This window comes from Bombyx mori, chromosome 11, assembly GCF_030269925.1.
Source record: "Bombyx mori chromosome 11, ASM3026992v2".
NCBI classification, from domain to species: domain Eukaryota; kingdom Metazoa; phylum Arthropoda; class Insecta; order Lepidoptera; family Bombycidae; genus Bombyx; species Bombyx mori.
In genome coordinates, this window is record NC_085117.1 from 16,864,280 (window position 1) to 16,880,395 (window position 16,116).

General features: G+C 37.6%; 1 protein-coding gene across 2 annotated transcripts in view; it reads right to left on the reverse strand.

The window, feature by feature from the left end:
* Positions 1-16,116, reverse strand: part of LOC101739984 (tyrosine-protein kinase Src64B) — a 100,741-nt gene that overhangs the window by 6,275 nt on the left and 78,350 nt on the right. For both annotated transcript variants that reach the window (XM_038014057.2, XM_004932855.4), the window contains 4 exons: positions 4,155-4,239; positions 2,051-2,179; positions 1,022-1,232; positions 285-538 (listed from right to left, as the gene is read on the reverse strand). In XM_038014057.2, the coding sequence (XP_037869985.1) occupies positions 285-538; positions 1,022-1,232; positions 2,051-2,179; positions 4,155-4,203 (643 nt within the window). In that variant the 5' untranslated portion in view covers positions 4,204-4,239. The remainder of the gene's footprint in view (positions 1-284; positions 539-1,021; positions 1,233-2,050; positions 2,180-4,154; positions 4,240-16,116) is intronic.

Genomic DNA, 16,116 nt, shown 5'->3' on the forward strand with positions numbered 1-16,116 from the left:
TAGTCTCGATAAAAATCGAGAACGGCTGGACCGATTTGACTAATTTTCGTCTTGAATTAATTGTGGAAGTCCATAGAAGGTTTAAAAGGTAGATAAATATGAAAATGCTCGGAATTAAATAAAAATAACAATTTTGTTTTTCCTTTGACGTGTCCCCCGTCGGACGAATTCCTTTTGTTTAAGTTTATTTTATACAAAAAATTTGATCTTTTATTTATCGATTGAGGCACTACGAAGTCTGTCAGATCAGCTAGTTCTTAATGTAACAAAGAAAACATACTTACTCGTATACGACATGACGAGAGCGGGTAAGCTCGGGAAGGTTTGGTTTGTGGCGATATAAAAACCGCCTTTGTCGAGCGGCTTTATTTTATAATGTTTCACGTGGTAGCCCCTTCCGTCTTCCCAATCTTTGACGCTTAAGCTGAAGCCGTGAGGGTTGTGCTCCGCCGGTCGGACCAAGAACGTACCGCGGGGGTTGCTCTCGGCTAGGAGGAGTTTGTCGGCCTCCTTCCTCGACACGTGAGGAAAGAACCAGCTGCAACATGACTGCCTTTAAGAAGGGGCGCCGTTAATGATAGGCCTTGGTGGTCCGAACCGCCACCGCTTAGTATAGAAGTTAGTAGAAGTAAAGCATTTTATATTAAGAAAAAATCGAAATGCGCATTCCTTTTATAAATTATATACACCAAAATGAAACATAAACTATGTTCAAAATACAAGGGCCTGCCAACGAAAAATAATGAGAAAAGTTTTTTTTCTTAAATCTTAAAATTAAAAAGCTTAGCGGCAGTTACTTGTTATTTTAGTTTCAAAAATTTAAAATGAGTCCGTCTTGATAAAAAAAAAATTAAAAATATTTAATTTTGCTCGATATAATAAGGTTTTAAGTGAACTCTATATTTAAACACAAACATATTGAATATTGTTTATGGTCTTAATACGAAGATAAAAAGCTGAAGACTAGAAGAGTGAAACAAAGTTTTACACCAAATCAAGTTAAAACGGTTTCGACACTCACTCTTCACATTCCACTGAACTCTCTTCGGCGACGTAATTGACTGGAACCAGGCCTTCCCTCCTCGTGGTCAGATGGAACACCATCCACCAATCCGGCTCCGAGCTGTTGAGGACTTCCATGCGGTCGCCCTTGTGAAACGAGATGTCGGAGTCCGCTCGAGCCGTATACTCGCATAGGGCTTTTACGACTCGACGACCGCCGTTTGATATGCCTGAAAACAATATCCACAACAATCGATTAATTACGATTTACTTACAAGTGACGTAATAGGTGCTAATTAGATGTTGTTCATCGGCCGAAGCGTTGGCTTGTGGCTGATATAGACATATTATTATGCTGTCGTGGACTTTTTTTTAGATCTTTTAAAGGGGAATAATTCTGACATCCATTATTTTAGCGAAACTTTAACCATTTCCGCGGCGCAGCAGTGGAAGCTCTCGAAACGTAAAAAAACCCGATTTTGAAACATTCTTTATTGGTGCTCTTATCTTAGCGTGATGTTATATAGCCTATAGCCTTCTTCAATAAATGGGCTATCTAACACTGAAAGAATTTTTCAAATCGGACCAGTAGTTCCTGAGATTAGCGCGTCCAAACAAACAAAACAAACAAACTCTTCAGCTTTATAAGCTATATATATATAAAAATGAAACCCGTTTTCCGTTGTCACGACATAACATGAAAACGGCTTGACCGATTTGGCTAATTTTGGTCTTGAATTATTTGTGGAAGTCCAGAGAAGGTTTAAAAGGTATAAAAATATGAAAATTCTCGGAATTAAATAAAAATAACAATTTTGTTTTCCCTTTGACGTGTCCCCCGTCGGACGGATTCCTTTTGTTTGTTTTAAGTTTATTCTATATAAAAGTTTAGGTCTTTTATTTATCGATTGAGGCACTACGAAGTCTGCCGGGTCAGCTAGTATTATATAAAAATAAAAATTAATATAATATATTAGTATAGATGAAGTTACCTTTGATCGCTGAGCTTTCAATCGTTTTTCAAGAATATAGATAAAATGGTACTTGCATTTTGTTGTCGTTCTTACGACGTCAACAGGAGGTCGCGACGGCTGCCTGGTGTTTGGCTCGCCAGTGTACCGGGTGTCAAAAGACACGGGGCACGTTGTGAAACCGGGCTCATTCTTGTGAGGGTACACTGAAATCGAAAAAAAAGGGATAAAGTTGTTTTTTAATATTATTTAATAATTCGTTATTGACGTAGCTTTTTTTAAAAGTATTTTATCTATACTAATTTATAAATCTACAGTGTTTTTACGGATGTTCCGTTATAACTACTGAACCATGCATCCGATTGACTTGAAACTTGGTATCTATGTAGAAAATACATGTACTTAATGTATAGGCTAATATTTATATGAGTGTTGGACTCCTTACACCAGTTGCGGGGGCGTTAATGATGAGCATCTTTGTGGGGGTGAGAAATAATGTTAAATGCCCAGCGAAGCGGACGAGTACAGCTAGTAATCTCTAATGTAACAAAACAGTAATTATAATCTGTCTAAAGTTGTTGTCTTGGAAAATTTTAAACAATATGGTTTTCCCACAGTTTGTCTGACATAAGTCTATTTTTACCTCAAGCAATAATTATACCACTCGAATTCATTGGACGATTTCGAACTTAAAACAGCCCACTGAGTTTCTCGCCGGATCTTCTCAGTGGGTCGCGTTTCCGATCCGGTGGTAGATTCTGTGAAGCACGGCTCTTGCTAGGGTTCGTGTTAGCAACGTCGTCAGGTTTGAGTCCCGTGAGCTCACCTACAAGCTTGGCGAATCTAGAATAGCCCCTCGAAGTTACAAGAATAGATACTGGTGGTAGGACCTCTTGTGAGTCCGCACTGGTAGGTACCACCACCCCGCCTATTTCTGCCGTGAAGCAGTAATGCGTTTCGGTTTGAAGGGTGGGGCAGCCGTTGTAACTATACTGAGACGTTAGAACTTATATCTCAAGGTGGGTGGCGCATTTACATTGTAGATGTCTATGGGCTCCAGTAACCACTTAACATCAGGTGGGCTGTGAGCTCGTCCACCCATCTAAGCAATAAAAAAAAAAGATAGACAAAAAAATCCTTTTTCTACGCGTCTAAATTAAGACACTATTCATAATAAGTTCCTTAAGAAAATCGAACAATAACACAATTTGAGTCTAACAAAAACAATTCGTCTAATTTACGCCAATTATAAATATTACAATTCAAATTATCGTCTAAACAATGGGAGGTAACCTTAAATATTAAGAATATGAGTAAACATATAGCCGACGAATGCTAATTGCACGCGAATTCGTATGTTCAACGTCGTGTGAACAAAATTCTGAGCCATTGTTCTTTTCTAGGAAGTGGGCTATGACACGTTGCCGAATACGCTCCAAAGCTATCATTAGAGTCGAAACATTTCAGGAATGTATTACGGTTCTTAACAGCCTTCCCGGATTTCTGAATAGGCTGACGGAAACGATGTAACAAAAAAAAAACAAAAAAACAATACAAAATTAATTTTATATAATTTTTATTCGAAGTTCGCGGACACGTTCGGCGGATGGTAATATCGCCGTAAAAGAATCCAAATATTATTTTATTGTAAAATATGTAAATGCTGTTATTTCTGTATTCGAGACAAGAAGGCGAACTTATTCTTTATGTGTCTACCGAGAGAGTGAAATTATGTTAGAACAAGGCAATAATTTCAAGAACAAATTAAAATTTATGCAAATTGAAAACTATTTTGCTAAGTAAGTATATGAATTAAGCATGCCTAGGCCCCCGTTGACTACAGGAAAGTAATCTCGGTACAATGAGAAAAAGGAAAACCAATGATTGGGAGTTTTCTAATAAATATAATCAATAATGCTCAATTATTTTTTTATAATATTGCAAGTGCAATATTTTTTGTAATACTGCAAGCTTAATAGTGCAAGATATAATATTATAATATCTTGCACTGCACTAAAATTCGCATGCCAAATAATGACAAAGCATACAGGCTGCTTTCAACTTATGTAATAACTTATTTTCACTATGCTTGGAGAATAAATGATTTCTTTCTTTCTTTCTTTCTTTCTTTCTTTCTTTCTTTCTGTCTTTCATTCTTTCTTTTTATAATTTATCTCTTACCAGGAGGTCTCTCGGCGTCATGTCGGCGGCTGCAACACTTGTTACCCATGGCGCGGCCCGCCGTTCACGCCGCGCCAAACGCCTTCTGGAAACGTAACAAGTTAAATTTTATCAACAATACATATATATTTTATTTGTTCTTATTAAATAAATTAATTAAAACTAACGTTCCACTCTTTTTTTTTTAATTTATTGCTTAGATTGGTGGACGAGCTCACAGCCCATCCGGTATTAAGTGGTTACTGGAGCCCATAGACATCCACAACGTAAATGCGCCACCCACCCTTTTTTTTTTTTTTTGCGCCACCCACCCTGAGATATAAGTTCTAAGGTCTCAGTATAGTTACAACGGCTGCCCCACCCTTCAAGCCGAAACGCATTACTGCTTCACGGCAGAAATAGGCAGGGTGGTGGTACCTATCCGTGCGGACTCACAAAGGGCCTACCACCAGTAAACCATTCATATACGAGACAAGAAAAAAACACAGCTAAACGGTGAATACCACACGTATTTACCAAAGATAATGAGTTCGACCTATAACGCCGAGCCAGTTTTGATCATAAACCGCTCCACCAAGAAGGCGATCACTGAAAGATTTGTTCAACATCAACACACAATCCTATTGGAAAGAGTCTCTTTTATAGAAAGTCTTTTAAAAATTTCTCGTCAGGTATAACTCAAAAGAATATTCTAGAAAATACGAAACGTGATGCAAACTTTACTCGAACGTTCTACCTAATACTTTTTATTTGACACAAAATAACATGCGTGGAAAGGGTTCAGCCCCGAACAAAGGTTAGGCAACCGAAACCAGGTTACTCCAATAAACTTAGCAAACAAGATAAAAACGTAAACACGCGCTGTTTACGTATATCGTTATCAACTCTCGTCTGATATAACTGTGTTTCGAGAAAAATAAAAGATCATCGTGTACCCCGAACCCGCTGAGTTTCTCGCCGGCTCTTCTGAGTGAGTCGCGATTCCGACCCGATTTAGCAAAGCATACAACGCAAGACATGACAGATGCCTGAATCTCGCTTACCACATTTTCAAGTTAAGCTCGCATATATACAAATTCCGAATAACAACATTCGATCTACTAATGGTGCTTTTAGGTACCTCAAGCACCGGTTACCGTTCTCGTCGAACCCGTCGCTTGCGACGAAGGGCTCGACGAGTAAATTAACCCTCAGACACAGCCCACTGAGTTTCCGACCCGGTGGTAGATTCTGCGAAGCACAGCTCTTGCTAGGGTTCGTGTTAGAAACGTCCTCAGGTTTGAGCCCCGTGAGCTCACCTACTAGTTAAGGTTCCGCTGAAATAGCCTCTCAAGGCTATCAGCTTAGGTAGGACAAAAAAAAACAACAACATTCGGACCGTCGGTCCACCGAGCAAATATCATCCGCTCGGTGGAAGATCTTCCCGCCGTCGTTTAAGTCTCACAAACACTACTCTTGCTAGGGCCAGTGCTAGCAATTCCTCTCGTCCGAGCAAGGCTAGAACTAGCCCTTAGGTAGATTGGGTAGAAGAAAAAAAAAACATGTTCCCCTCTGTACCAATACTTATGTATCATAAAAATCTACCTGTAAATTGTACAACCGATCGTTGGCAACAAAATTTAAAACCGTTCAGAAATCAGGATGTTAATGACTTTTTTATTTTATTCTATTAAGAAAGCGCTTTATTACGTGGAATGACGTAGAATATTAATAGAAAAAAAAAATTAAGCGTAATAGAAAAGTAGAAAGCACAGAATAGCATCGTATTAAAGACATAGTAAATAATTAGGCCAAGGTATGCTAATCTGTTCTTTTCGTTGTACAGTGTAAGCGATGACTTAATTCTTATTCTAATTATAAATTATCAGACTTCACGACTTAATTCAAAACGATTCTATATCAATTATATAGTTTCCGAGCAGTTACGAACCATTAATTAGGATTTCTTTCAATACGAAGAATTATCATTTTGTAAACGATATGATGTATAGTATTAAAAGGTCGACAAGAATAATTTACTTCATTAACAATTTAATTATTAATTATAATCAATCTAGTGGCTAGTTATTAGTTTGTCACAATGACTATATTATTTAAACTTCGACACGATTATGTTTGAATTATTCTGTCAACCTGATCTAAACCTCTTTTTTTTTGTCAGGAGGAAATCACCGGACTTCCGCCCTCCACGGGGGATGGAGGGCGGGGCATGTCGGAGTTGAACCGACTAAAACCTCCTGTCGCTCAACAGCCAGCATCCAAACCTCGCATGTGTGGAGCACATCTCTCCCATCACCCTCCCCCTCGGGACGCCGGACTGGCGATCGTCGGCGCCACGACCACCAGCCCTCTCGATCAGCAGGCTATCCGAAGCCCGCCTAGATGGCGCCGGTTAGAATGGTCTACCCTACGGAATACCCCGCTGGGTCAGAACCAGCGTGGGTTGAGGATAGCCGGTCTTCCATCACCCGGATGCTCTTGCATAAAACTCGTGCAGAGCAGCTTCCACGTCGTCTTCTTAGGTCTCCTTCGCCGGTCCGCAGGCCGACATGTGAGGGAGACCCGAAACACTTAGAGGGCCAATTCTTGGGCGAAATCCGCCTTCCTGGCCCCCGCTCGACGGCGGCGGGGCGCGTCTCTTACGCGCCCCGCCGCCTCTTTCTGCGAGACGGTGCACTCGCAGAAGTCAAGCATCGCCTTCCACGACTCGTCGTCGCCGAGCATCGATGCCACAACACCCGGCAACGACAAGTCGTTTCCTATTTTTGCGACGAGGACACGGCGCCACCCCTCCCATGCGGGGCAGGCGACCACCTGATCTAAACCTAATATAATGTATGTTCCATTAGAAGTACTGATGGTTTTGGCATCTCCTTTCTACTATCGTACTACCCTTTTTTCATACCCTCAGTAATCATTTTGTCTGTTTTGATGCTATCCGCGAATAAGCAGGAACCAAAAAACGTGTTCCATAATAGTTTTGACAAGCACTATATCTAGAAGTTAATGTTCCAAATAAATTAATCCAATGGCAATTATTTTAAACATAATTTTCTAGCCTAAATGGATGGGTGAGCTTACGGACCATTGCATTTAAAGTGGTTACTGGAACCGATAGACATCACGACCTGTCTTGACACACGAGGTCAAATTTTCACCAGTAAATAATACACAAACATTTTTGCTGGATTGATTTTTATTACTTTATGATACTCCTTGATCGTGAAAGTTGTCCGTAAACCCGTTTTAAGTACGTATTTCATTAGAATAAGTACCCGCTTGCGGGATTTGAACACTGGTATAGACGGCAGACGCATCGCTTGACTATTATTACAAGGCTTCTTATGCTTTAGGTCTCAACTTATAGATAAATAAATATATTAATGACTAGCTGACCCGGCAGACTTCGTAGTGCCTCAATCGATAAACAAAAGACCTAAGCTTTTGTATAAAATAAACTTGAAACAAACAAAAGAAATCCGTCCGACGGGAGACACATCAAAGGAAAAACAATTTTTTCATATTTATCTACCTTTTAAACCTTCTCTGGACTTCCACAAATAATTCAAGACTAAAATTAGCCAAATCGGTCCAGCCGTTCTCGAGATTTAGTGAGACTAACGAACAGCAATTCATTTTTATATATAGAGATAGATAGATAATCATCTATTCGGTTTTATTTATTTATAGGAAAATTAAATGATTCAGATAATATTTTTTGCATGTAGTCAAATGTGTTTTTTTTTAATTACCTCAGTACTTATCACTGTACTTATCACTGAAGTACTATATAGGTCTATGGTACTTATACGTTACTTTTGACATCCATGATCCGGCCTCGGAATGTATTCCTTTTCTCTTAACACCGCAGGGCTCTAAAATGTATTTTTTAAAACAAGCTATGAATAAACCACAGACAGGTGCCATATATATTAAACGCACCGATTCTTGGGTTCGCATATCATCTGTAAGGGTCTAGTCACCAAAAACCAACAAAAAATATGCTGTCCACCTTTAAATGTCGATCTTGCATTAAAATCATTCTCGATCGCAGGCGGACGACGGAGAAATCACACCTGGCGATTCCGTGTATCGTTCGGAGTAATGGTTTGATTTTTATTTATTTTTTTAAAAAGATGGCCCTTACGAATATATTTGTACCTTATTCAAAAAGGTTCAGTCAGAGAAACCGAATTTCGTTTGTCTTTTGCAAGTCGTAGACACAATAAAAACTATTTTTACGGTTTCATTTCGCCTTTATTATTATTATATTACTGACCGACGACACAATGACCGTCGAAAATAATATAATGACAAACTAATACAAACAAACAAAAAGCCTTGCTGTATATTGTATGTTACGTAAATGTTAATCGGTGTATTTTATCTAATTCCGTATCATCGGACTGCATATTGTGAGTTCCCACGGCCCGCCTGGTATCTGTGGATGCTCAGATAATACTATGCGGACACACTAATTATCATTCAAGCCTTACAACGTTTTTGAATTAGCGTCGCTTTGATTTTCATTTGTTATTTTTGAGTAAGATGATTTTTATTTTAGTACTAGCTGACCCGGCAGACTCGTAGTGCCTCAATCGATAAATAAAGACCTAAACTTTTATATAGAATAAACTTAAAACAAACAAAAGGAATCCGTCCGACGGAGGACATGTCAAAGGGAAAACAAAATTGTTATTTTTATTTAATTCCGAGAATTTTCATATTTTTATACCTTTTAAACCTTCTCTGAACTTCCACAAATAATTCAAGACCAAAATTAGCCAAATCGGTCAAGCCGTTTTCATGTTATGTCGTGACAACGGAAAACGGGTTTCATTTTTATATATATAGATTATTAAAGTTACGTTTGACTAGGTTTCCTAATAATAAAGGTTTAAGTAATAAATGGAATTTTTTAAAATTTTCAATTGTCGATAGTAAGATAACCGAAGATATCCGATAAGGTATCCGTCATATACCTTGCTATTTCTTAATTGAAGACATGAGTGGATGGAGGGGTTAAGTGCAATTTTTAAGATTTTTGAGTTTTTACATTGAATGAAGGTGTCATGTCCCTATAAACCCCGGGTTTAAAGGCTATTTTTAGAAATTACATGTGATGAAGGAGTTATCTACGAAAAAAAGTACAAGTAACAAAACTTTATTGTCCGTTTTCTCAAAATTAAGAAATTGTATCATATCTCCTTCATCCACTCACGTCGTCAATAATATTTGCAAAAAACACATCCTCACGATTTTTGGACGATCCTTGATATATCGATGCGGGAAAGTCTCCTAGGGAAAAGTATGCCGTGGACGCATGGTGTCCGTCATGGCATTCAAAGTGTTAAGAAGTTTGAAACCTCGTTGGACCATCTTATGCATCGTAATCATAGAAGAGAGGTTAATTCTATAATTTATTATTTATTTCGTATAGATAAAATGATGGTACATATACATATATATCGAATGTATATATTATTAAATAGTGATCACAGTATAATGAAATTCATTTTTTTTATTGCTTAGATGGGTGGACGAGCTCACAGCCCGTCTGGCGTTAAGTGGGTACTGGAGCCCATAGACATCTACAAAGTAAATGCGCCACCCACCTTGAGACATAAGTTCTAAGGTCTTAGCATAGTTACAAGAGCTGCTACGCCCTTCAAACCGAAACGCATTACTGCTTCACGGCAGAAATAGGCAAGGCGGTGGTCCCTACCCGTGCGGACTCACAAGAGGTCCTACCACCAGTGAGAATCTCATTTGTATGTAAAACAGCGATCTTGAAATAGGAACATGCAGGATTGTGGTCCACATCCGCGCGGGCTTACGTTGTACCATTTATACAAACTGCTTTAATATATACTAGAGGTCCCGCAGTAGTCGAAATTCGACTATAATTAATTGGAATTGTAAGTTTGTACACTATTATGATTGTATTTGATACTTCTATAATCACAAAATTCGCCAAGACTACACTATAAAAATATTAACAAAGACAAACAATATTTAATATACCTATTCTCAATTTGACAACAGACGTCAAGAACGAAAGTTTGACAATAAATAATATGCATGCGTGTGTCCGTCAAATGCTTTATGTAGTGTGTGTAATCTTTTCTTTATTGATTTAATGTATCTTTTATGCAGTATTTTAAAAAAATATTAGCATTGTGCACTTCTTCTCTATATTCTCTATAAGTGTGGAAAATTTCATACTCCTCCGTATGCGCAATTTTCGTAAAAAGTGATACAAAGTTTTTGCTTCACGTATTAATATATGTATAGATAAAAAACACAAAGTAAAAACAAGAAGCGAATTGAACTTAGTCATGTGAAACATTAGGGTTTGTAAGATGTAACGTTTACAAATGAACAAAATAGGACATGTACTCAAATGGAGACAAAGCAAAATTAATGGCCTCGATTTTGATCAAGCTATTCATAATGATGTTAGGATTTGGCAATTGTATTAATGTTTTTAATCATTAATTTACTATTCCGGAATGTTAATTAATACGAAATCGCCTTGAAATACAGTGAAGATTACATTCTATGCTCAGTTAAAAAAACAAAGGAATAATAATTGAAGTTTTATTTATAAAAACCAATCTAATTTCGATAGGCTTAATGAAAGACTGTGAAATAGCTTGATTTTTCGAATGCCTCGATCGCCATTACGTTTTTAATTTATATTATTTACTTTTTTGTATATACCTCGTGAATGGTGGCACGCATCGTTCCGAATCGGTTGACAAACTAAAAAAAATATTATGACACTCTTAAAAAGAGAAATCATTACTCGCGCTTTATCTATACTAAGCGGTAGGCAGCGGCTTGGCTCTGCCCTTGGCATTGCTGGAGTCCATGGGCAACGGTAACCAATCACCATCAGGTGGGCCTTGGACTCGTCTGCCTACAAGGGCAATATAAAACAAAAGCCTAAACTGCAACAGGTGCATCTGTACATTTGATTGATACAAATACACTACAAGTTATAATAGCAAATAAAAATAAATTATTTATTAGTGAAGTACTTATAGGTGGTAGGGAGTCTTGGGAGCCCGCACGGGAAGGTACAACCACCCTGCTGCGGTAACCAATTAACACGAGGTAAGCCGTGAGCTCGTCCGCAAAGTTCAGCAATAACAACAGTAGCTTTTTGCTAAGAGCAAAGAGCATCTCTTTAGCAAAGAGATGGAAGCAAAAGCCGTGGATAAATTAAAACTTAACGAATGAGCGTCTAGCGTGATGCGCGATTTCTGTAAAACATGTTGAACCAGAGGCATGCAGTCCACTATAATATAATGTATAATATACTGTATAATATGTCAAGATACTCGAATATCTTTAAACACTTCGGTCATATTGCAAGGAAGGATGGAAACGACCTCGAGAAAATTATCGTGACCGGTAAAGTGGATGGAAAAAGACCTCGGGGGAGTGGCCCTAATATGTTGGTCCGACCAGATCTAAACCTAATATAATGTATGTTCCATTAGAAGTACTGATGGTTTTAGCATCTCCTTTCTACTATCGTACTACCCTTTTTTCATACCCTCAGTAATCATTTTTTCTGTTTTGATGCTATCCGCGAATAAACCAAAAAACGTGTTCCATAATAGTTTTGACAAGCACTATATCTAGAAGTTAATGTTCCAAATAAATTAATCCAATGGCAATTATTTTAAACATAATTTTCTAGCCTAGATGGATGGGTGAGCTTACGGACCATTGCATTTTAAGTAGTTACTGGAACCGATAGACATCACGACCTGTCTTGACACACGAGGTCAAATTTTCACCAGCAAATAATACACAAACATTTTTGCTGGATTGATTTTTATTACTTTATAATACTCCTTGATCGTGAAAGTTGTCCGTAAACCCGTTTTAAGTACGTATTTCATTAGAATAAGTACCTGCTTGGGGGATTTGAACACTGGTATAGACGGCAGACGCATCGCTTCACTATTATTACAAGGCTTCTTATGCTTTAGGTCTCAACTTATAGATAAATAAATATATTAATGACTAGCTGACCCGGCAGACTTCGTAGTGCCTCAATCGATAAATAAAAAACCTAAACTTTTGTATAAAATAAACTTGAAACAAACAAAAGGAATCCGTCCGACGGGGGACACATCAAAGGAAAAATGAAATATCCATATTTATCTACCTTTTAAACCTTTTCTGGACTTCCACAAATAATTCAAGACCAAAATTAGCCAAATCGGTCCTGCCGTTCTCGAGTTTTAGCGAGACTAACAAACAGCAATTCATTTTTATACATAGAGATAGATAGATAATTAATTATCTATTCGTTGTTTTTTTTTTTAGGAAAATTAATTGCTTTTTTTTTTATTGCTTAGATGTGTGGACGAGCTCACAGCCCACCTGGTGTTAAGTGGTTACTGGAGCCCATAGACATCTACAGCGTAAATGCGCCACACACCTTGAGATATGTATAGTTACAACGGCTGCCCCACCCTTCAAACCGATACGCATTACTGTTTCACGGCAGAAATAGGCGGGGCGGTGGTACCTACCCGTGCGGACTCACAAGAGGTCCTACAACTACTAATAAATCAGATTCAGATTATATTTTCTTGATGTAGTCAAATGTGTTTTTTTTTTTAAATTACCTCAGTACTTAAACGTTACTTTTAACATCCATTATCCGGCCTCGGAATGTATTCCTTTTCTCTTATCACCGCAGGGCTCTAAGATGTCTTTTTTAAAACAAGCTATGAATAAACCACAGACAGGTGCCATATATATTAAACGCACCGATTCTTGGGTTCGCATATCATCTGTAAGGGTCTAGTCACCAAAAACCAACAAAAAATATGCTGTCCACCTTTAAATGTCGATCTTGCATTAAAATCATTCTCGATCGCAGGCGGACGACGGAGAAATCACACCTGGCGATTCCGTGTATCGTTCGGAGTAATGGTTTGATTTTTATTTTATTTTTTTAAAAAGATGGCCCTTACGAATGTATTTTTACCTGATTCAAAAAGGATCAATCAGAGAAACCGAATTTCATTTGTCTTTTGCAAGTCGTAGACACAATAAAAACTATTCTTACGGTTTCATTTCGCCTTTATTATTATTATATTACTGACCGACGACACAATGACCGTCGAAAATAATATAATGACAAACTAATACAAACAAACAAAAAGCCTTGCTGTATATTGTATGTTACGTAAATGTTAATCGGCGTCTTTTATCTAATTCCGTATCATCGGACTGCATATTGTGAGTTCCCACGGCCCGCCTGGTATCTGTGGATGCTCAGATAATACTATGCGGACACACTAATTATGATTCAAGCCTTACAACGTTTTTGAATTAGCGTCGCTTTGATTTTCATTTGTTATTTTTGAGTAAGATGATTTTTATTTTAGTATTATTAAAGTTACGTTTGACTAGGTTTCCTAATAATAAAGGTTTAAGTAATAAATGGAATTTTTTTAAATTTTCAATTGTCGATAGTAATATAACCGAAGATATCCGATAAGGTATCCGTCATATACCTTACTATTTCTTAATAGAAGACATGAGTGGATGGAGGGGTTAAGTGCCATTTTTAAGATTTTTTAGTTTTTACATTGAATGAAGGCGTCATGTCCCTATAAATCATATTAGACCTTAAAACCCCGGGTTTAAAGGCTATTTTTAGAAATTGCATGTGATGAAGGAGTTATTTACGAAGAAAAAGTACAAGTAACAAAAGTTTATTGTCCGTTTTCTCAAAATTAACAAATTGTATCATATCTCCTTCATCCACTCACGTCGTCAATAATATTTGCAAAAAAACACATCCTCACGATTTTTGGACGATCCTAGATATTGTTTGATGCGGTAAAGTCCTCTAGGGAAAAGTATGCCGTGGACGCATGGTGACCGTCATGGCATTCAAAGTGTTAAGGAGTTTTCAAACCTCGTTTGACCATCTTACGCATCGTAATCATAGGAGAGAGGTTAATTCTATAATTTATTATTTATTTCGTATAGATAAAATGATGGTACATATTATTATGTATATCGATTTTTTTTTATTGCTTTGATGGGTGGACGAGCTGACAGCTCACCTGGTGTTAAGTGGTTACTAGACCCATAGACATCTACAACGTAAATGCGCCTCCCACCTTGAGACATAAGTTCTAAGGTCTTAGCATAGTTACAACAGCTGCCACGCCCTTCAAACCGAAACGCATTACTGCTTCACGGCAGAAATGGGCGGGGTGGTGGTACCTACCCGTGCGGACTCACAAGAGGTCCTACCACCAGTGAGAATCTCATTTGTATGTAAAACAGCGATCTTGAAATAGGAACAGGCAGGATTGTGGTCCACATCCGCGCGGGCTTACGTTGTACCATTTATACAAACTGCTTTAATATATACTAGAGGTCCCGCAGTAGTCGAAATTCGACTATAATTAATTGGAATTGTAAGTTTGTACACTATTATGATTGTATTTTATACTTCTATAATCACAAATTTCGCCAAGACTACACTATAAAAATATTAACAAAGACAAACAATATTATACCTATTCTCAATTTGACAACAGACGTCAAGAACGAAAGTTTGACAATAAATAGTATGCATGCGTGTGTGCGTCAAATACACAATAGTGTAGTGTGTGTAATGTTTTCTTTATTGATTTAATGTATCTTTTATGCAGTATTTAAAAAAAATATTAGCATTGTGCACTTCTTCTCTATATTCTTTATCAGTGTGGAAAATTTCATACTCCTCCGTATGCGCAATTTTCGTAAAAAGTGATACAAAGTTTTTGCTTCACGTATTAATATATATGTCGTGGATAACGACTTTTAGTTGTCGTGGATAACGACTTTTAGTAATATTAAGACGGTGGTTTTGATTATTATTTTAAATGATGAAATGTTGTTTTGATAAATATCACAAAATGAAGGGTAGACTCCGTAACGCCACAATATAAAATGGCGGTACGTGGACAGAGTCGTGGCATTCCGTGTCAGACAGTCATTCCGTCCGTCTCAGTCAGTGAGTCTCTGGCAGTCAGTCAGTCAGTCAGTCGGTCTGTCGGTATGTGCAACGAAACTGTCGGTTTATCCTTTCATTGTGAAAGTTGTGTGTGTTGAGTTTCAATAATTATTATTCAAAAGGTTTTATTGACTTTTTATAAACTGTGTTCAACCAAATACGAGTGATGACGGAACCTACCGCTCAGCCATCCCTGGCGCGTGCTGACATATAGATAAAAAACACAAAGTAAAAACAAGAAGCGAATTGAACTTAGTCATGTGAAACATTAGGGTTTGTAAGATGTAACGTTTACAAATGAACAAAACAGGACGTGTACTCAAACGGAGACAAAGCAAAATTAATGGCCTCGATTTTGATCAAGCTATTCATAATGATGTTAGGATTTGGCAATTGTATTAATGTTTTTAATCATTAATTTACTATTCCGAAACGTTAATTAGTACGAAATCGCCTTGAAACATGGTGAAGATTACATTCTATGTTCAGTTTAAAAAAAAAACAAAAGAATAATTAAAGTTTTATTTTTAAAAACCAATCTAGTTTGTATAGGCTTAATGAAAGACTGTGAAATAAGTTGATTTTTCGAATGCCTCGATCGCTATTACGCTTTTAATTTATGTTATTTACTTTTTTGTATATAGCTCGTGAATGATGGCACGCATCGTTCCGAATCGGTTGACAAACTAAAAAAAATATTATGACACTCTTTAAAAGAGAAATCATTACTCGCGCTTTATCTATACTAAGCGGTAGGCAGCGGCTTGGCTCTGCCCCTGGCATTGCTGAAGTCCATGGGCAACGGTAACCACTCACCATCAGGTGGGCCGTGGGTTCGTCTGAACAAGGGCAATATCAAAAAAAGCCTAAACTGCAACAGGTGCATCTGTACATTTGATTGATACAAATACACTA